At 45.7% G+C, this 21,840-nt stretch overlaps 1 protein-coding gene across 2 annotated transcripts in view; it reads right to left on the bottom strand.

Moving 5' to 3' along the window:
* LOC144595392 (microcephalin-like) overlaps positions 1–18,880 on the bottom strand; it is a 72,888-nt gene extending 54,008 nt beyond the window's left edge. For both annotated transcript variants that reach the window (XM_078402894.1, XM_078402893.1), the window contains exons 1-7: positions 18,815–18,880; positions 17,240–17,316; positions 13,994–14,085; positions 9,896–10,014; positions 7,676–7,760; positions 5,085–5,196; positions 1,288–1,434 (exon numbers count right to left, since the gene is read on the bottom strand). In XM_078402894.1, coding sequence (XP_078259020.1) covers positions 1,288–1,434; positions 5,085–5,196; positions 7,676–7,760; positions 9,896–10,014; positions 13,994–14,085; positions 17,240–17,276 — 592 coding nt within the window. In that variant the 5' untranslated portion in view covers positions 17,277–17,316; positions 18,815–18,880. The remainder of the gene's footprint in view (positions 1–1,287; positions 1,435–5,084; positions 5,197–7,675; positions 7,761–9,895; positions 10,015–13,993; positions 14,086–17,239; positions 17,317–18,814) is intronic.
* Between the last annotated feature and the right edge of the window lie 2,960 nt (positions 18,881–21,840).

Here is a 21,840-nt window from a genome sequence, read left to right as displayed (position 1 = left end):
TAAGTAGAGCCAGGATTTTGCCATGTATTGATGATTTCTATTTTTGATGATTTCAGCAAGATAATGCCTTTTTCACGATCGAGTGCCTAAATCAGCCTTTTTTTGCCGTTAACATAACCTACAAGAAAATTTCCACCACCGGGGCAAAACCGGGGGCGCCACCATTGGTCGTTCATTCGTGGGTAGTGGACGAGGCCCCAGTCTTTTGCAGTCGAGCTGTAAGTGGGTGTTAAGTGGTGATTGGAGAGGGGTGGGTGGGGAAGGGTCCAGCCTTTTCAAGCTGGAGTCAGGTTGTGAGTAGGTGTCGATCCCGGGCCAGGTTGCTGTCTGCACGGAGTGTATACATTCTCCCTGTGACCTCGTGGGTTTTCTCCGGGTGCTCCGGTTTACTCCCAAATTCCAAAAAGGTGCAGGTTTGTAGGTTAATTGACTTCTATAAATTATTCCTAGTGTGTAGGATAGAACAGGTTTATGGGTGATTCGACTCGTTGAGCCGAATGCCTGTTTCAAAGGTTCAAAGGTCTGTTTATTGTCACATGTACCAATACAGTGAAACTCGAATTACCACACAGCCATACTAAAAAAAAAGCAACAAGACATGCAACTACATAAAAGAAAGTTTCATTTAAAAAACTGCACATACTTAATTAAATTGAAGACATACTTGCTTCAACAGCAAATCACAACGGTCCATGTACCCCCCAACCCTACTCACCCCCCCCACCCCCGCTCCCCCCCCCTACTCCCCCCACCCTCCTCCCCTTTCCCCCCAAATCCACTCCCACACCCTTCCCCTCCCTTCCTCCACCCCCTGACCCCCACTCCCTCCTCCCACTCCACTGCCCCCCTCCCCCGCATCCCAACCCCCCCCCCTCCCCATCACCTCTCAACATCAACGGGCCTCACTCTCCACAGCAAGGCCAGGCCAGCGGCGAGGCGAGCGGCGAGATGAGGCCGGGCCAGTGGCCCGGCGAGGCTGGGCCAGCGACGAGGTGAGGCCAGACCAGGCCAGCGGCAAGGCATGTGTTTTGCAGAAAAATGTGAGGCAAAATCAGAATGGTGGAAATGAAATAAGAAAGTGGAAACTTTCCGCCAATTTGGAAGGGTTGGGAGGTCTGACATTGCATCTCTAAAATGTCTAAGTTTGAAGGGTAATGGCAGCAGCTATTTAATAATCAGCATGTGTCCAATGACCATTTTATCAGTAAATAATATAAATTGAAGGCATGTTCACTTAAACAAGAACAAAGTAATATCCTCGTCCTGAAAACGTATGCAAGAACTCACCGGTAGGGGAAAGGTTTTTTCTTTTTTCTATCATTTCTTTCAATCTCTTTTCCATTTCACAGAAATGACTGAGAGGAACCAATTCAACATTGCTGCTATTAAGAGCTGCAGCTTCCTCTTCAAGTGAGAGCAAATTCAGATCAGCTCCTTTGAAAATAAAAAATCGAATTTAAATTAGGACTGAGAAAATAATGAATCAATTTCTGCACAAAGATCGTCTTCTTTTCTTGGCAAAATGTTCAATGCCACATAAAGATTCAAGAGTCAGTATACTTTACATGGAATATTTGGGAACATTTCTTTACAGCACAGAGAAGATATTTGACTGATCTTGATTCAGATTCTTTGGAAGAGAAATGCAAACTAAATTCAATGTTGTGTGTTCCCTTGCATATTCCTCAGCTTCAATTATTTATTCAGATCACTCTCATTTAAAATTTAATCACAGGAAATAATCAAAGGTTATATCAATATCCTGTTAACCAGAGGGTGATCTCCTCCCGCCTCAACAATTGCAATTCAATGGGAAAGTTACTGACCCCCACCCTCCAAAATTGCTCCATTTACCCAATTAAAATGTGTCATATTTTTTTAACTAACTAAAGAAATAGGATTTTAAATCTCTCCTTTGTATTTTTGGAAAACTCGAGTGAAAGATGTACCATGACTTTCAATAAAACTTACACTGTGCTTTAACTTATTCACAAAATGCTGGAGTAACTCAGCAGGTCAGGCAGCATCTCGGGAGAGAAGGAATGGGTGACGTGTCGGGTCGAGACCCGCTCGTCGAAGAGAGGAGGAGAACTTCTTCAAAGTGGACATACCTCGAAGAGAAATCGCAGTGGAGCAACCAGTAGTATAAGAAAATAACTGCAGATGCTGGTACAAATCGATTTATTCACAAAATGCTGGAGTAACTCAGCAGGTCAGGCAGCATCTCGGGAGAGAAGGAATGGGTGACGTTTCGGGTCGAGACCACTGTTCTTTAACTGATGTGTTAATTGTAGATAGCCACAAAGTGCTGGAGTAACTCATGGGTCAGACAGCATCTCTGGAGAAAAACATGTGACAGTTCATGTCAGAACCCTTCTTCCGAACTGAAATGTCACCCATCCTTTTCCTCCAGAGATGCTGCCTGACCCACTGAGTTACTCCAGCACATTGTGTCAATCTTTGGTATAAACCAGCATCTGCAGTTATGTAGATATTATCTTGTAGAATTTCTTTAAGTAAAAAAAAACCCTGAATCTATGAAACTTTCCCATTTTTGCTGTGAATTTACTTGATGCTAACAAGCAAGATTTGTATCCTTATGCATTGTGCACATTGTTGAATAGTTCATAACAGGCAATTCAAAAAAGCTTTGACAAGGCTCTTGTCAACTTAACTGGACGACATATACTTGTCGATAAAGTTGAGTTTAGTCTATTATTGTCACGTGTACTGAGATAGTGAAAAGCTTTTTGTTGCGTGCTATCCAGTCAGTGTACAAACTATACATGAATTACAATCAAGCGTCTACAGTGTACAGTTACAAGATAAAGGGAATAACCATTGTAGCTACAAGGTATTGTCATGCTGGATGTCATGTGAAATTGCTAAAAAGGAATAGAGAATAAACACAACAAAACTGTGTTAAGTGTCCTTGCAGGCTCCAGCCATTCAGTGTCACAATGATGCAGTATGTTCGTGTTTAATTGCAAGTCAAATCGATATATTACTAAAACTCTCATCTTGTTTGTTTGACCATTTGGCGTTTGTTTGTGCTGTTTGTGCCTTTTGTTTGTGTCCGTTGATCCGGAAATAAAGCCAAAACTGAACAAGATAGCGTGACAATGTTAGATCCACCCTACTCACCATTGTCCTGGGGTGGGCTGGAGGAAGTTTCTTTCAAATTGGTGTTATATTTTTAAAGTTATTGAGATTTTTAAATAAAAAAATTAACCTTTCCATTGCCCTAGCCGTCAGCTGCATTTGACGTCACAATGGGCCCGCAGGAGAGGTTTGCACGGAGGATTGCCAGGCCCACAGGAGAGATTTGAAAATCATTTTAAAACTTTAATACTTACGTAAGATGGCCGTCGCATCCGCGCGTGCACAGTTGGGGGAGGGTTGCCGCTCGGAGGGGGGGCAGGACCCGCACGAGTGACGAGCGTGGCGGCCAATGGGGGGGGGGGGGGGGTGGGGTGAGGAACTCTCCTGCTGCTAGTCGCAGGAGGTTTATACGGAGGGTGCCAGGCCCGCAGGAGAGATTTGGGCCCAAACTCATCTTGTATGTATGTTTTCTAAGAGTGGAGGAGTTGGTGGGGGGGGGAAGTGTGCCGGAGAGCCCCTAAGAGTGGAGGGGGGAGGAGAGGATAAGGGGGGTTGAGGGGGATGGAGTGGGTGATTGGGTGAGGGGAGGAGGGGGGAAAGGGGACTTAAGGGGGTATGGAGTGGGTGAATGGGAAGGGAAGGGTGCTACACCAATCCAGGACAGCTTTAGGCCCAACAGGTCCACCCTATTCTTGTTACAACTATATATATATTTACTTTACTCTCAGTAGCTAATATTAACCTTGCCCATAAAACTTATTCAGAAGCATTTATCAGCAACAAAACATATTAGTACAGGTTGAACACTGATTTTCCAACAACTGGCGGTCTTGCCCACCTCCAAAATCCAGAGAAAATTACGAGAGCTCAGTTGAAATTCCCTGAGCAGCCACAGATGGCATTGCAAGTGGCGAGCGCTCTTTCCGGTCCATTCTCTCCGTTGATACGCTCTCAATCTTTTCTCTCGACTATTTCGCAAAGACAATAAAGTAAGCCTGCTTTTTAACAACCCGCTTATAACTGATGTCGAATATAGCAGAAGGAATTGCCAACCCATCCCCGACTCGCACCGTCTCCCTGGATATTTAGAGCCCCGGTTTCCAACGCCAATCCGAAAGGACAGTGCTGGAGTAAATGTTGCCGACGCCACTGGTCTGCACCATTGAGTCTTTCTTCACCGGTTCACATGGCTGGTGTAGCGCTCGTGTTTTAGCCTCTAGAGACGGCGCGTCCATCAGTGTGCCCCCGCTGACAGAAAGTGTTCAGTCAATGTGGGGATCCCTCTCCTCTCACCTTCCATCGCTTCCAAGATGGAGTATGTCGGCGACTCCAAGGGATGAGGCGGAGGTGGCGGCAGTGGGGATAGAGGGGTGGCGACCCGAAAACAGCACTATTGCAAGGGGCTACAACGCGAGCTGCTACAACAGCCATGTGAACCGTTGAAGAAGTGTTCGCTGGTGCAGACCAGCGCCATTGGCGCCAAGTTTTAAAGTGAAACGACACAATATTCTAGAGTAACTCAGCTGACTGAATCAGTCTGAGGAAGGGTCCAGATGTCACCTATCCGTGTTCTCCAGAGACCCTGACCCGCTGAATTACTCTAGCACTTTGTGTCCTTTCGGTGGGTGAAGGGCTTGATGGTGCACTTTGCCAGTCGGGAGTGGGGTTGGAAGCCCGAGCTCTAAACGGCCGAGCCAGGGATGCTTCAGCAGATCATTCCATTCACATTCAGATTGCATTTTCTATTTATTCTCTTCATGTTTCTGGCACTCTATGGTGCTTTAGATGTGTGGAAGGGATGTCATTAACAGGGCCTGGGTGTATGTCATCTCATTATCACGTGACCTCTGTGGGTCCAGAAAAAGGGATAATCCAGAACGGCTCTGGAACCGACCGAGGGGGTCAGAAAAATCGGCGTTCAACCTGCATGGACCATTGAAAGAAATGCTTACAGTTTAATTGTTTTGTTACTGAAAACTCACCAATAGTTCTTTTCAAATCTAGCTCCCGAATCATTTGATCCAATTTCTTCTTCAGCCTTTTGTTATTTGTTGGCGTCTTTTCTATGAAGTCCTTGGGTTTCATGCATCTATGCTGAAAAAAATCACATTGAGTAAAAATATAAATAAGTAATTACTTTAAAAAATCCTTTAAAATTCCATTTATAAAGCATATTTATATATTTATTCTTTTAAAATATTTCAAAATTAAAATATTTTTCGAGGATATCACTCGGCATAAAGACAAGAGAAACACAGTAAATGGGCTACTTAATATACAATGGTAGTTGACAATAGGAAGTACTTGCTACAAAGTTCAGAGAACTTGGTATTAAAAATAAAACATGGATGACTGAAGAGGACATGAGTTATGGGATGGTGCAAACTGGGGGCAATATTCAATACAAACAACTTAACACATGAGCTTGGATGCAGTATTCAAAATCTCTAGAAAATAAATTTGGAGAAAGGCCAAGCTAACAAGAAAACCAGTCAAGAAACAAATTGCTGGAGGAATTCTATGTATTCTTACCACAATCCTGCAGGTTCATGGTCACCATTTCTGATAATACCTTTAAATCCTAGACTTATTATTAGAATTTAATTTCATTGATTAATGTTGTATTTATGCAATACTACCAAATAGACCATGATCAAAGAGTGTAGTAATATGTTTAAATTCAAGAAAATGTTCAAAAATAATATATTTGAAAGATACAAAATATGTGACCAACACTGAGTAATTACTAACATGACAGAAATGATGTTTCTTGATTATATTAGTGTTTCTTTTTATGTTTTGTTTATCTGCTTCTGACTTATGATGTTGTGCTTTTTTAAAATTATATTTTGTTTCATTGTTTTGTTTCACTGCTATTTTGGCTAGTTGTGGTAATGCTTTATTAAGTAAGGACAGGCACAATAAGCTTTGGCTTTAGCCTACGCCTTTTTTTCGGTCAGAGAATATCATGTGTGATTATATTGTTTTATTTTTGATATAATGATTTCGTACTATTTAACTATATGGTCAATCTGTTGTATTGTATTGACCGGAAAAATAAATAAGTAAATAAATAAATAGATAGGATTGTGCCGTGAACCAAAATAGAATTTAAGTTCACACATTTTAATAATCACAATTATCACCTTTCATTAAGGTTCCTCCCTCTCCTCCCCCCCCCCTAATATATGCACATTTTGAAAGGAAAACTGACTAAGCAAACAGAGTACAATGAAAATGGAAAAGGGAAGCACGGAGAGGCAAGACCTGCTGGCAGATTGTGGTGCCGTGCCTTTCCCCTGGCATCAAACCTGGCTCACCCACTGCAAAGCCGGAAAAGCCATCACCAAGAGGCAAGCTGCCGAACCCTGCTCGCCCCCGAAGGCCGGAGTGGAGGGTGAAGAGATTCAACATGGCAGCGGCAGATGCAAAAAACAAAGGGGCGATAGCAGTCTGCGGGAGGCTTTGCAGTGCACCTCTATGGTGGAGTGGGCCGCTGGCGGCCCTGCAACAACCTGGGGCTCGGAAGGATAGGGCATCGCTCCAAGTGCTGAGCGTGTGGACCGGATGCAATCGGCAGCGCAGTGCACGCGGAGCAGTGGTGGACGACACTAACGGTTATGCCAGGACAACGGGCCTTTATGGCCAGGTTAGGAACTCTACACCTATAACAACTTGACCCTGAAAATGGCGCCAAACTGGCGACACTTGTATACTGTCTCAGTGTGCTATTCCTATACACTTGTATCGAATCTAAGATGTGCTTTTGCAAGTTATACTTTTACTGAACAGTATGTAAAAAAGAATTTCACTGTACCTCGGTACATGTGACAATACAGCACCAATGAATCATTGGTAATTTTCAACAAAAGAATCTCAAAACAGATTTCAAAACCAAATATTTGATATTAAAAAGGGGATTAAAATGGCGATGCAGCAGTATCGTTGCTACCTTACAGCACCAGAGACCCGGGTTTGGGTTCGATCCTGACTACAGGTGGTGTCCGCACAGAGTTTGTACGTTCTCTCCATGACCTGCGCGGGTTTTCTCCAGGAGCTCCGGTTTCCTCCCACACTCCAAACACCTACAAGTTTGTAGGCTAATTGGCTATGTAAAACTGTAAATTGTCCCTCATGTGTAGGATAGTGTTAGCGTGCAGGGATCGCTGGTGAGCGTGGACTCCGTGGGCTGAAGGGCCTGTTTCCACACTATCTCTAAACAAAACTAAACCAAATCATATCTGCATGCTATTGTGCAATCATTCAAACGGCTTTGCTTACATTTAATTCATCACGACAAGAAGAAAACATGTGAATATGCACTTGCTGGAAACATTTTGTCTGACTGCAACAGAAACATTTCGGCTTTCATCAGCCTTTGACTTTAGCTGCTGAATACAGTCAAGTACAGTGTTAGACACCATTTTACTTTTGACATTCTCAAAAGAAAACAATCCAATCAGTTAAGGTGTTTTACACACAAATAGAGAAATATACACACCATACTTCTAATTTTTAAACTAAAAATTGCACTTTCTAAATGAACATGGATCATTCCATGTACTGTACTTACTGTCCTCTTATTTTTAGGTGAATGTTTACTTTCATTGATTGCAGGAAATAAGGATTCATCAACATGGGTGTGCGTCATCAAACACCTATAAAATAAATTAAATAACATTAACACTAGGCAAAAAGATTAATTTGTTTTTGTGCATTAGTCAAATATTAATCTAAACATTTATTTCCTTATAATATTGTTGTGCTGCTGCAAGTCTGAATTTCACTGTTCTATCTGGGACATAAGACAATCAAACACTCTTGTCTCTCCTGATATTCATTAATGGTACATATTAAACCTTAATTAATGACTAGACCTTTAATTGACTACACTTTATAGTTTGTTAAATCTCAATACTAAAAAACATGGCAGGAAATCATTCCAGCACTCAATAGACAATAGACAATAGACAATAGGTGCAGGAGTAGGCCAGTCAGCCCTTCGAGCCAGCACCGCCATTCAATGCGATCATGGCTGATCACTCTCAATCAGTACCCCGTTCCTGCCTTCTCCCCATACCCCCTCACTCCGCTATCCTTAAGAGCTCTATCCAGCTCTCTCTTGAAAGCATCCAACGAACTGGCCTCCACTGCCTTCTGAGGCAGAGAATTCCACACCTTCACCACTCTCTGACTGAAAAAGTTCTTCCTCATCTCCGTTCTAAATGGCCTACCCCCTATTCTTAAACTGTGGCCCCTTGTTCTGGACTCCCCCAACATTGGGAACATGTTTCCTGCCTCTAATGTGTCCAATCCCCTAATTATCTTATATGTTTCAATAAGATCCCCCCTCATCCTTCTAAATTCCAGTGTATACAAGCCTAATTGCTCCAGCCTTTCAACATACGACAGTCCCGCCATTCCGGGAATTAACCTAGTGAACCTACGCTACACTCAAGAGCTTCAAGTAAAGTTTAAGTATATCGAGACTGCATTGAAATGCACAACTTGCTTTTTAATTGCCTTTTTTCTATGGCTAATTTATCACTTTTTCCCCTTCTTCATTACAACAACCTACTGCAATCATGCACAATTATAAGGACAAGCTGGCAGCATTTTGGGCAGAATGGTGATTGTCACAAAAATGATCACAGTTCTTCACACTAATCAATTGGCAGATGTTGCAATATTAGCATTTTGTTTTTTAAATGGCGAGTTTAAAAAACCTGCATTCAATCAAGTTAAAATATGTCCATGTAATGGAAATTGAGACAGTATCACAAGGAACACAGCCACATGCAAACATCCCTCCAAGTTGCACACCATTTTGGATGGGGAATGTATCACTGGTCCTTGATCGTTACCAAATTTGTATCCTGAGACACCAACCCAATAGCACTCTGGAGACCACCTTCATGAGAAGGACTAGAGCATCTCATCACCACCTTCAAGGACAAGTCAGGATATCAACAGTACCCAATTTGCAAAATTGATTTAAAAAATAATTTCATGCCAATATTTGCATAGTGCTACCATAAATCCTGTAGCCCAAATATCCAAGAAAGATTTGAAAATGTGTTTGCACATACGACTTGGAAGAATCATAGGCAAATCTAATACAAGATGCCTTGGTTCATAAGTTATAGGATCAGAATTAGGCCATTCAGCCCAACGTCTACGCTGCTATGCAATCATGGCTAGTCTATTTTTCCCTTTCAACCCCATTCTTCTCCCAATAACCCCTGACACCTTTACTAGTCAAGAAACTGTCAACCTGCACCTTAAAAATACCTAATGACTTGGCCACAGCTGTCTGTTGTAATGAATTCCACAGATTCACCACCATCTGACTAAATAAATTCCTCTTCATCTCCTTTCCAAATGAGCCTTTATTCCGAGTGGAAACATCCTCTCTGCATCTACTCTATCCATGCCTTTCGCTATTCGGTAGGTTTCAGCGAGGTCCCTCTTTGTCCTTTTAAACTTTAATGTATGTTTGTTATAATCAATTATAATCATGGAGCAAAACATCACATAGCTACATTAGAAATACAAAACAAAACTATGAATTAAAAACAGTCCAAAAACTCATTAGTTGAAAAACTCATGCTATTATGCTACTGGGCCAACATGCAGATTATTTAATATTGTCCATTGTCAAGTAAAATATTGATTTCAAGGGAAATACACAGAGTAATCTCAAAAATCTCAAATCCATTTATCATCTTGCTTTAAATATGCTTAAATTCTAAGCAATCATTTTTCAGAAATAGTTTTATTGAATTGTTCATACCTTTCCACCCAAAGTACAGACACTAATTTCACGCCAGTTTTCTGGGCCTTCTTCCACACGCTTTCATGTCCATCCTTGAATACCACATGGGTCACGTGTTTATTGAAATACTTTAAAACCTGCAAACAAATTTCAGAGTTTCAAAAATGTTTACTGAATTCAGTTTTATTTAAAAAAAGAAAAAACAATCACAAAACTCAACAAACGAAGCTGGGCTCAGTCCAGATGAAGGATCTCAACCCAAAACATCACTTATTGTTTTACAATTTGTTTCAAATGATTGATACAGATACAGTATGAAAGCAGGCCCTTTGACCCACCGAGTCCATGTCGACCATGGCTCACCCGCTCACACTGGTACTATGCTATTCCACTATCTCATCCACTCCCTACGCACTAGGGGCAATTTACAGAGGCCAATTAACCTACAGAGGTCAATGTGTGAGGAAACTGGAGCACCTGGAAGAAACCCACTTATAACAAGGATAAGTTTGAGGAGTGATTGAGAAGGTTTGCAGGCCTTTTGACATCCATAATTCCTACAGTGGCAAATATTAATTTTGATTCAACTATTAATTGCATTGGAAGCATTGCATTGCATAAGAGATTGCAGATGCTGGAATTTGCAACAAAATAAAAGATGAGCTGATGGAGAGGAAGTAGACGGTCCATTTCCCTTCACAGATGCTGCCTGACTTCCTTTGTTTGGCTCAGCAACAATCCAGCAATGTAATTCAAATCATTCAAATCCAATGGCAAAACGATCTCCATTTACTGAGGAGACAAGGCTCACTTTTTTGAATAAATTCACAATGTGAAAATTGTTGGGCATGCCAAGGTGCAAAGCCATAAATGCCAGACCTGGGAAAGATGGCAGATTTCAGACTTTATACAGTGTGGAAACAAGCCCTTTGGCCCACTGAGTCCACACCAACCAGCAATTAACCAACAAACCTGCAAGTGTTTTGTATGTGGGAGGAAACCGAAGCACCCGGATAAAACCTATGTGGTCACAGGGAGAACGTTCTAGCATCTGCAGTTTCTTGTGTCAAAGATGAAATAATTTGATAACCTAGTAATTCCAAAAGTGACTATTATTCAGACAAAGTCAGTTTTCAAGAAAAACTCCACATAACCCAGACTTAAATTCCCCAATGGGCAGAGGAATTCACATCGTCTCTGGATTACTTGTCCAGAGTTCTGGCTGCAAGTCAGTCATACAGCACGGAACAGGCTCTTCAGCCCAACTCTTTCATGCCGACGTTATCTGTAAGAGCTGGTCCCATTTGCTGCATTTGGCCTACTCAACCTTTCCTATCCAATATCATTTCAAAATGACTTTTAAGTGATTTGTACCTGCCGCCACAGGTTCCACTGATGACTCTTCCCATATACCCACTATCCTCTGCAAAAAAAGTGATCAACAAGGTTGACCTTAAATCTTTCTCCTCTCCCCTTAAACCTATACCCTCTAGTTTTAGGTTCCACATCCTGGTGAAAAGACAACGACGATTCTATATGTGCCTCCTTGTGATTAACAATGTATCAAGAGGTTAACAACATGTATTATGTCCATAAACCTTTGACTGAATCAATTAGAGAACACTATAAATTTACAGACTAATTGTACTGATTGCAGTCAATATTTGTGTTTTCAAAAAGGTTAAAAATATTAAGCATTTCCATCCTGGGAAAGCTCTGACTATCTAACCTATCCATAATTCTATATATCCCTCAGGTCACCCCCTTGGTCTTTAATAATCCAGTAAAAACAATCTATGTTTGACCAACATCTGAAAACTAATCCCCTCCATTATAGGGCAACATCCTGGTGAACCTATTTTGTGCCCTCTCCACATCTTCCTTGTAATGGGTTGCATACAACACCCCGAGTGAGGCAGATAAGTTTTATACAGCGGCATCCTTACTTTCCAACGTTTGCATGTGATGGCCCAACCAATTAAGTCAACCATGCTGTAGGAGCCATTTACACTTAAATTAGTTACTGTCATTATATTATGGCCATGTTTAATATTTCTTGTTTGTCTTTTTTGTCTGCTTGTGGGTGTGATTTGATACGTAATGGGGAGTGTCTACATCTGAGGAGGCTAGCGGAGCCACAGAGATTGGAGGTCAGTTTAGTCTCGGAGGATGGAGAGAATACATTTTTTTACCACGCCACCCACAACCACACAACCATGACCACACAGTAACGACTACACGATCTCGACTGTATTGTTTGAAGAAGAAACAGTTGATAAGAACGAAAAGTTATGAATTACTCTTTTGATTTGTGCTACTTTAATAAAGATCAATTAATCAAGAAACAGCGTTTGGAAGATTTGTTTTTGTTATCTCAGAGTGTGGTGAGTGCGTAAGCTATACCTCCACCCCATCCCCGAGCAGTAATGGCTATCGAAGTTGGACTTTGAGAAGGTATAGAAACTGCCATTACACATGCCATATATCAATTCATCCATTTGTGTTGACACTTTCAGAGATCCACATTCCCCTTGCAAATGCCAACATCTTTGTATCATTTGCATTATTTTGTTTAGAGATACAGCGTGGAAACAGGCTCCGGCCCACCGAATCCGCACCAACCAATGATCAGTGGTACCCTATCCTACACACTGGGGACAAATTACAGAGGTAATTAACCTATAAACTTGCACATCTTTGGAATGGGGGAGGAAACTAGAGTACTTGGGGAAAACCCACCGGCACAGGGAGAATGTACAAATTCCATACGGACGGTACCCGTAGTCAGGACCCGGGTCTCTGACATTGTAAGGGCGCAACTCTACCACGTCACCACTTGTTATGCTCAGAGTTTAAAATAAGAGGTTTCAAGAAGCGAGGAGCCCAAAACCAGATGACTTTGAGGTGTTAACCAGAATGAATGATTTTGGTAATGATGTTTATTGCTGTGAATGTATCACTCAGTTTAATGATAGTTGGTAAAATGTTGTGAGGGGTGGATAGAAGTTGCTATAGCTCGGCCTTTGGTAACAGTTAAACAGAAGTTTAGATAGGGTAGTGATATCGTGGTTAGTTTGAAGGCAATGGAGAGGATTGATGAAGTTAGTCCAAGTAGATGTGTAGTCGAAGAATTAAATAAACACCATGTAGCAGAGTAAATTACAGATTAGAAGCTAAGCTAATTAACTGAATGAAGAATAAGGGACAGAATATTGATGACTGGCTGATTTTTTTCTCCGGGATCTCCGATTTACTCCCACACTCCAAAGACGTACCAGTTTGCAGGTTGATTGTCTTAATTTAATTGCACATGACTGGGCAAAGGCCAGAGATGAAAAGACAGAAGTTGGTGCGGGGCCGGAGGCTTAAAGAGTCGTGAATTGTGCAGCTAAAGGAAGGAATGTAGGTGGAAGGGGAGAAGTAAGTGCAGGTCCACCTTTCTCATGATCAACTGTGCAAGTCAATGGCTGTGTCAACGAACTGAGACTAGAGATTACCTCCAACTTCTCCATGCATTGCCAAGGAAGACACCTTATGCAACTGAGGTAATAACTGTTCATAATGTCCAATGTAATTGCTTGAGTGCAATATTTTTCTATAACGCTTGATGCAATTGTTTGAGTGCCGTATTTTTCGACACAACAGATAATTTCAACACAATTAAACACTTGATTTTTTTAAATAGTTTCATTGGCTTGAGATTGTTTCCAACGAGAGAAAACACTTACCTTTTGACAGTACCTGCCAAGTCAGGCAATATTACTTCACCATCTGTAAAAGGCTCTCAACACAACAATTTTTTTTAAAATGCGGGTTTTGTTTTGGCTCTGATAGACACAAAGTGCTGGAGCAACTCAGCGGGTCAGGCAGCATCTCTGGAGAAAAAGGATGGGTGACGTTTCGGGTCGGGACCCTTCTTCACTTTGGTTTGGCTCTGTCTAATCTCAAAATGCAACAATAACACAACAGCATGCCGGTTTTCATCCCCAAGTTCAAACTGTTCAGAATTTGTCTTTTATTGTGAGAAATACTTCACAACTCAACCGCATACTCACCACAAACTCTAACCCAAGAAACAAGTAGTTTTCAAATCTCATAGTTAAAAGCAATACTTACCCTGGCACCCATGTCAACCAAGTCCTCTTCAAACGATTTTGAATAGTTTTCAGTCCTGTTTGAAGACCACACGTTCACAAATGCCACAACATCTACAAAGGAGTAACAAATTAATTATAATCCCATATGCATTTTATCGGGATGCATCACAGCATGGTTTGAAACAGCTCAACCCAAGACCGCAAGAAATTACAGAGAATTGTGGAGGTAGCCCAGACCAACCTCCCTTCCATTAACTCCATTTATACCTCACACTGCCTCGCAAAGGTCACCAGCATAATCGAAGATGAGTCGCACTCCCTCTTCTCCCATCAGGCAAAAGGTACAGATGTATGAAAACACACACCTCCAGATTCAGGGACAGTTTCTTCCCTGCTGTAATCAGGCAACTGAACCATCCTGTCATCAACTAGAGTGATCAAAAAAGACAGATCTATGCCAGCAATGATGATCAAAGAAAGGTGGAGCCCAAAATGGTTCATTGTTGGCTGTGGGGGAGGAGATAACGAGTGATGCAAACAGTGAAACTCAGCAGGGCGACAGTGAAACTAGTACAACAGAGGACAGCCCTTACACCAAACAACCATAATCCTTGATCACCATGCCTCCACCGCATCATACGAATCCCAACAGTTAAGATTCACAATGACACCATAAAAATATACAAGCCTCTTCACATACTTACGGAGCCACCTCACAGCAAACATAGGCATCGATTATAAAAGTAAATTAATTTGCCAAAGTTCACCCACGTCATCTTAAAATAAAATGTATGCATGAAGATCAAGACCTCAAACCAAACAAGCACACAAAATGCTGGCGTAATTCAATGGGTCAGGCAGCATCTCCGGAGAACATAGACACGATGTGAAGGGTCCCTGCCCGAAACCTTGCCTATCTACATCCTCCAGACATGCTGCCTGACCCGCTGAATTATTCCAGCACTTTGTGTTTTATTCAAGATGCCAGCATTTGCAGTTTCTTGCATGTCTCAATCCAAACACACAACTTGTGGTCCACAAGGCTTCAGTGATGTCTGCTCTCCAGTGCAGTTCAGAGACTAGGACCCTTTGCAAAATCCTCCAAATTCACTGGATGTTCAAAGTTAGTTTCCTGGCCAAAATCAAAATCCCAAGCATTGAGGCTCTCATTCCAGGTAGCAGTCAAACAATGAGCACAAAAGTTCAGAGATAGGAAAGGTTGAGAATTTTGAGAAAAGCCAAGACCAATAGGACTAGCTCAGGTGAATATCCAGATCTAAAAGAACTGTTTCACCTAATGATTAAATTCCTGAAACAGACTCTACACTCTGAGACAGATACAAACTGCTGGAGTAACTCAGCAGGTCAGGTAGCATCTCTCGAGAAAAAGGATGGGCGATGTTTCAGGTTGTGACCCTCCTGAAGGAATTTTAAAATGTCGCCCATCCTTTTTCTCCAGAGATGCTGCCTGACCCACTGAGTTACTCCAGCATTTTGTGTCTATCTTTGATATAAACCGCATCTGCAGTTCTTTGTTTCTAGACTCCGAGCTCCAGAACAAGATTAACAAGAAGATAAAATAAGAAAGGTTTCAAGCTAGTCTTCAATGTTTCCTTGGAAAAAAATCAGATACAAATTCTTCGGAATCTCTTGCCTACGATAACTCAAAATTGAGAATAAGCAACTGGAACACCACTGAGGACTTTAATATCGGCAGTTCAAACACTTTTAGGCCCAGTAAATCAAGTGTACCACATCACAAATAATCCCTTGCCCCATCTGCAAGACCTACATTCATCTCATCTCAGAATTGAAGGTGAAGGATGTCAGCCTCAGTCAATTGATATACAAGATTATATACAAAATAATAGATCATTAACCAGGCAATTTAATATAGTATGTATCTAGACTTTCAAAAAGCCTTTGACAAGGTCTCACACAAGAGATTAGTGTGCAACATTAGAGCACATGGTCTAGTACAACCCTAAAGTTTAAGTCTTATGTTGCAGAATTCAATACAAAGCAGAAGAGATAGTGTCTTCAACTGGTTGAGGTCAGCAGCTTTGATCAGTTTGTGTCTGATGTAGACAGAAGTACAGGAATGTAATGCTGAGGCTTTATAAAGGCTTCACACCGTACTTAAGAGTATTATGAGCGGTTTAGGACCCCATATTTGAGGATGTTCTGGCATTGGAGATGGTCCAGAGGAGGTTTACAAGAATGATGCCAGAGATGATTGGGTTAATGTATGATGAGCATTTGACGACACTGGGACTGTACTCACTGGAGTTTACAAGGATGAGGGGGGACCTCACTGAAACTTACCTAATAGTGAAAGGCTTGGATAAAGTGTATGTGGAAATGTTTCCACTAGTGGAGAGGATGTTTCCATTATTGGGAGAGTCTAGAACCGGAGGACACAGCCTCGGAATAAAAGGACGTATCTTTAGAAAGGAGAATTTCTTCAGTTAGATGATGAATCTGGAATTCCTTGCAACAGATGGCTGTGAAGGCCAAGACGTTGGGTATTTTTAAGGTGGAGATTGACAGATACTAGTATGGGTATGGGTGTCAAGAATTTTGGGGAGAAGGCAGGAGAATGAGGTCCAGATGGAAAGATAGATCACCTATGATTGAATGGTGTAGCCTTGATGGGCTGAATGGCCTAATTCTGCTATGACTTATGAATAAGTAGCTTTAGATTTATTATTGTCACGTGTACCAAGGTGCTTTGGAAAAGCTTTGTTTTACATGCTATCCAAATCGAGCAGACAAACCATACATAGATACACTCAGTTCAAACTCAAGTTCAATAGTTACAAACCAAAGATCCTCCTCACTTTTATCCACCTATCATTTGCCAGTCTTTGTCCCACTCCCACCTTTCTTCCAATTTAATTCTGCAGATTCTTTTAATAACCCCTGCTTTGAATATTTGTTGAATTAATAATTTTGTAGTTCAGTAAAAATATTGTTAGCATTCTTTGTCAAACAATATACAACTTTTACTCATTACCACAATAAAAGTGGCATATACACAGCACCCTTTGGAATACAATTAGAGCAAAAAATAACACAAATAAGTCGATTTTTACAACTAGCAACTAAAAGTTCACATTGCAATCTCGAAAGCACCAAAGTTTAATACACCATCAAATCAAATCCAATTGGAATCTCGATTCCAGTAGGCCACCATCAATTTCACAAATCATGAGCTTGTTTTTTTTTGGATGACAATAAAGGCTCTTCTGATTCTGTTTCATACCTTGGAGAATAGATGTTTTACTGCAGTCACTGGTCATTCTGCAATCATGATCCTGTGCAAATATATTTTGTCCCAATCTGAAAAATAATCAACAATTACTGTGCAAGATTAACGGGGAAAGTATCAGGACCACAGGGAGGGTGAATAAGGGTCTCACGGGGAATGGAGAAAAGAATAAGGAGTGGGGGAATAAGAATTGGGAACCAGGAGGGTGGGGAGGGGGAGATTCAGGACCCCAAGGGGGGGAGGAGGAGGATCAGGACCTCGGAGTGGGGGGGGGAGGGGGCAGCAGAATCAGGACCCGGGGGGGGGGGGGGAGGGAGAGGGAAGGGAGGAAGGGGGGGGGGAGGGAAGGGGGAGGAGGAAGAGGGAGGGGGGGAGGAAGAGGGAGAGGGGGGAGAGGGAGGGGGAGAAGAAGAGGGAGGGGGAGGAAGAGGGAGAGGGGGGAGAGGGAGGGGGGGGAGGAAGAGGGAGGGGGGAGGAAGAGGGAGGGGGAGGAAGAGGGAGGGGGAGGAAGAGGGAGGGGGGGAGGAAGAGGGGGAGGAAGAGGGGGGGAGGAAGAGGGGGGGAGAGGGAGGGGGGGAGAGGGAGGGGGGGGAGAGGGAGAGGGGGAGAGGGAGAGGGGGGAGAGGGAGGGGGGGGAGAGGGAGGGGGGGAGGAAGAGGGAGGGGGAGGAAGAGGGGGGAGGAAGAGGGGGGAGAGGGAGGGGGGGAGAGGGAGGGGGGGGAGAGGGAGAGGGGGGAGAGGGAGAGGGGGGAGAGGGAGGGGGGGGAGAGGGAGGGGGGGGAGAGGGAGGGGGGGGAGAGGGAGGGGGGGAGGAAGAGGGAGGGGGAGGAAGAGGGGGGGGAGGAAGAGGGGGGGGAGAGGGAGAGGGGGGAGAGGGAGAGGGGGGAGAGGGAGGGGGGGGAGAGGGAGGGGGGGAGAGGGAGGGGGGGGAGAGGGAGGGGGGGGAGAGGGAGGGGGGGGAGGAAGAGGGAGGAGAGGGAGGGGGGGAGAGGGAGAGGGGGGAGAGGGAGAGGGGGGAGAGGGAGGGGGGGGAGAGGGAGGGGGGGAGGAAGAGGGAGGGGGAGGAAGAGGGGGGAGGAAGAGGGGGGAGAGGGAGGGGGGGAGAGGGAGGGGGGGGAGAGGGAGAGGGGGGAGAGGGAGAGGGGGGAGAGGGAGGGGGGGGAGAGGGAGGGGGGGGAGAGGGAGGGGGGGGAGAGGGAGGGGGGGAGGAAGAGGGAGGGGGAGGAAGAGGGGGGGAGAGGGAGGGGGGGGAGAGGGAGGGGGGGGAGAGGGAGAGGGGGGAGAGGGAGAGGGGGGAGAGGGAGGGGGGGAGAGGGAGGGGAGAAGAAGAGGGAGGGGGAGGAAGAGGGAGAGGGGGGGAGAGGGAGAGGGGGGAGAGGGAGGGGGGGGAGAGGGAGGGGGGGAGAGGGAGGGGGGGGAGAGGGAGGGGAGAAGAAGAGGGAGGGGGAGGAAGAGGGAGAGGGGGGAGAGGGAGGGGGGGGAGGAAGAGGGAGGGGAGAGGAAGAGGGGGGAGGAAGGGGGGGGGAGTGTATTCGGGCTGGGGTGTAGCCGGCAGATGGTCGCCGTTACCTCTGGGGCTCGGGTCGCGCGCCCCACGTCCGGGCGGCGACGGTTGAATGTGCCGCGCGCGGCGGCGGTTGGCGCATCAGGGCGGGCGGGCGGGGGAGGAGGAGCATCGCGCAGGCGCACGGCAGCACCAAGGGGGGAGCAAGGGGCCTCTCCCATTGGACGGCCTCAGACGTCACCAGGCGGAGCCTTCACTCATGGGGGGGCTAGAGGGGGGGGGAGAGGAAGGGGAGGAGAGAGAGAGGGGAGAAAGGGGGGGGGAGAGGGGAGGGGGGGCGAGGGGGGAGAGAGAGGGGGAGAGAGAGGGGAGGGGGGAGAGGGGAGGAGAGAGGGGAGGGGGGGAGGGGGGGAGGGGGCGAGGGGGGAGGGGAAGGGGGGGAGAGGGGGGAGGGGGGGGAGAGAGAGGGAGGGGGGAGAAAGGGGGGGAGAGGGGAGAGGGGGGGAGAAAGGGGGAGGGGGGAGAAAGGGGGAAAGAGGGGGGAGAAAGGGGGAGAGAGGGGGAGAAAGGGGGAGAGGGGGGAGAAAGGGGGAGGGGGGGAGAGAGGGGGGGAGAAAGGGGGAGAGGGGGGGAGAAAGGGGGAGGGGGGAGAAAGGGGGAGAGGGTGGAGAAAGGGGGAGAGAGGGGGAGAGAGGGGGGGAGAAAGGGGGAGAGGGGGGAGAAAGGGGGAGAGAGGGGGAGAGAGGGGGGGAGAAAGGGGGAGAGGGGGGAGAAAGGGGGAGAGAGGGGAGGGGGGAGAGAGAGGGGAGGGGGGGAGAAAGGGGGAGAGGGGGGAGAAAGGGGGAGAGAGGGGGAGAGAAAGGGGGAGAGGGGGGGAGAAAGGGGGAGGGGGGGAGAAAGGGGGAGAGGGGGGGAGGGGGGGGAGAGGGGGGGAGAAAGGGGGAGAGAGGGGAGGGGGGGAGAAAGGGGGAGAGAGGGGGAGAAAGGGGGAGAAAGGGGGAGAGAGGGGAGAAAGGGGGAGAGAGGGGAGGGGGGGAGAAAGGGGGAGAGGGGGGAGAAAGGGAGAGAGGGGAGGGGGGGAGAAAGGGGGAGAGGGGGGGAGAAAGGGGGAGAGAGGGGAGGGGGGGAGAAAGGGGGAGAGGGGGGGAGAAAGGGAGAGAGGGGAGGGGGGGAGAGAGGGGGGGAGAAAGGGGGGGAGGGGGGAGAAAGGGGGAGAAAGGGGGAGAGGGGGGGAGAAAGGGGGAGAGAGGGGAGGGGGGGAGAAAGGGGGAGAAAGGGGGAGAGAGGGGAGGGGGGAGAAAGGGGGAGAGAGGGGGAGAAAGGGGGAGAGGGGGGGAGAAAGGGGGAGAGAGGGGAGGGGGGGAGAAAGGGGGAGAGGGGGGGAGAAAGGGGGAGAGAGGGGAGGGGGAGAGGGGGGGAGAAAGGGGGAGAAAGGAGGGGAGGGGGGAGAAAGGAGGGGAGAGGGGGGAGAGAGGGGAGGGGGGAGAGGGGGGAGAAAGGGGGGAGGAGAGGGGAGGGGGGAAAAGGAGGGGAGGGGGGGGGGTGCTCCACAAGGATGCGTTCTCAGCCCCTTATTTACTTCTACACCCACGATGGTGCAGTCACGTACAAATCTAATTCAATTTGCAAATTCGCACTTTATTGATTTTACTGGCTTTACGTTGCACTAAACATTATTCCCTTATCATGTATAAGAAAATAACATCTTCCCACTGACTGGATAGCACACAACAAAAGCTTTTCATTGTACCTCGGTACACGTGGTACTCATCTGATTAATATTGCAATTTGTCACATGCTAGCAAATGTTTTCCCATGCCAATAAAAAATGACTTTCCATTGCAATCACTACTTCAGATCCATGTTTGCGTGGGGTTGAGGACTATAAGGGGATGCATTTATCTTGGATGTAGAAACAAGGAATTGCAGATGCTGGTTTATAAAAAAGTGCTGAATAGACAGTAGACAATAGAAAATAGGTGCAGGAGGAGGCCATTCGGCCCTTCGAGCCAGCACCGCCATTCAATGTGATAGACAATAGACAATAGACAATAGGTGCAGGAGTAGGCCATACAGCCCTTCGAGCCAGCACCGCCATTCAATGCGATCATGGCTGATCACTCTCAATCAGTACCCCGTTCCTGCCTTCTCCCCATACCCCCTCACTCCGCTATCCTTAAGAGCTCTATCCAGCTCTCTCTTGAAAGCATCCAACGAACTGGCCTCCACTGCCTTCTGAGGCAGAGAATTCCACACCTTCACCACTCTCTGACTGAAAAAGTTCTTCCTCATCTCCGTTCTAAATGGCCTACCCCTTATTCTTAAACTGTGGCCCCTTGTTCTGGACTCCCCCAACATTGGGAACATGTTTCCTGCCTCTAATGTGTCCAATCCCCTAATTATCTTATATGTTTCAATAAGATCCCCCCTCATCCTTCTAAATTCCAGTGTATACAAGCCCAATCGCTCCAGCCTTTCAACATACGACAGTCCCGCCATTCCGGGAATTAACCTAGTGAACCTACGCTGCACGCCCTCCATAGCAAGAATATCCTTCCTCAAATTTGGAGACCAAAACTGCACACAGTACTCCAGGTGCGGTCTCACCAGGGTCCGGTACAACTGTAGAAGGACCTCTTTGCTCCTATGGCTGATCATTCTCAATCAGTACCCCGTTCCTGTCTTCTCCCCATACCCCCTGACTCCGCTATCCTGAAGAGCTATATCCAGCTCTCTCTTCAATGCATTCAGAGAATTGGCCTCCACTGCCTTCTGAGGCAGAGAATTCCACAGATTCACAACTCTCTGACTGAAAAGGTTTTTCCTCATCTCAATTCCAAATGGCCTACCCCTTATTCTTAAACTGTGGCCCCTTGTTCTGGACTCCCCCAACATTGGGAACATGTTTCCTGCCTCTAACATGTCCAACCCCTTAATAATCTTATACGTTTTGATAAGATCTCCTCTCATCCTTCTAAATTCCAGTGTATACAAGCCTAGTCACTCCAGTCTTTCAACATATGAAAGTCCCACCATTCCGGGAATTAACCTAGTAAACCTACGCTGCACGCCCTCAATAGCAAGAATATCC

The sequence above is a fragment of the Rhinoraja longicauda genome, chromosome 7 (genome assembly GCF_053455715.1).
Source record: "Rhinoraja longicauda isolate Sanriku21f chromosome 7, sRhiLon1.1, whole genome shotgun sequence".
Lineage (NCBI taxonomy): Eukaryota > Metazoa > Chordata > Chondrichthyes > Rajiformes > Arhynchobatidae > Rhinoraja > Rhinoraja longicauda.
Note: the sequence above shows the minus strand (reverse complement) of the source record. Positions and strands in the feature narration are given on the sequence as shown.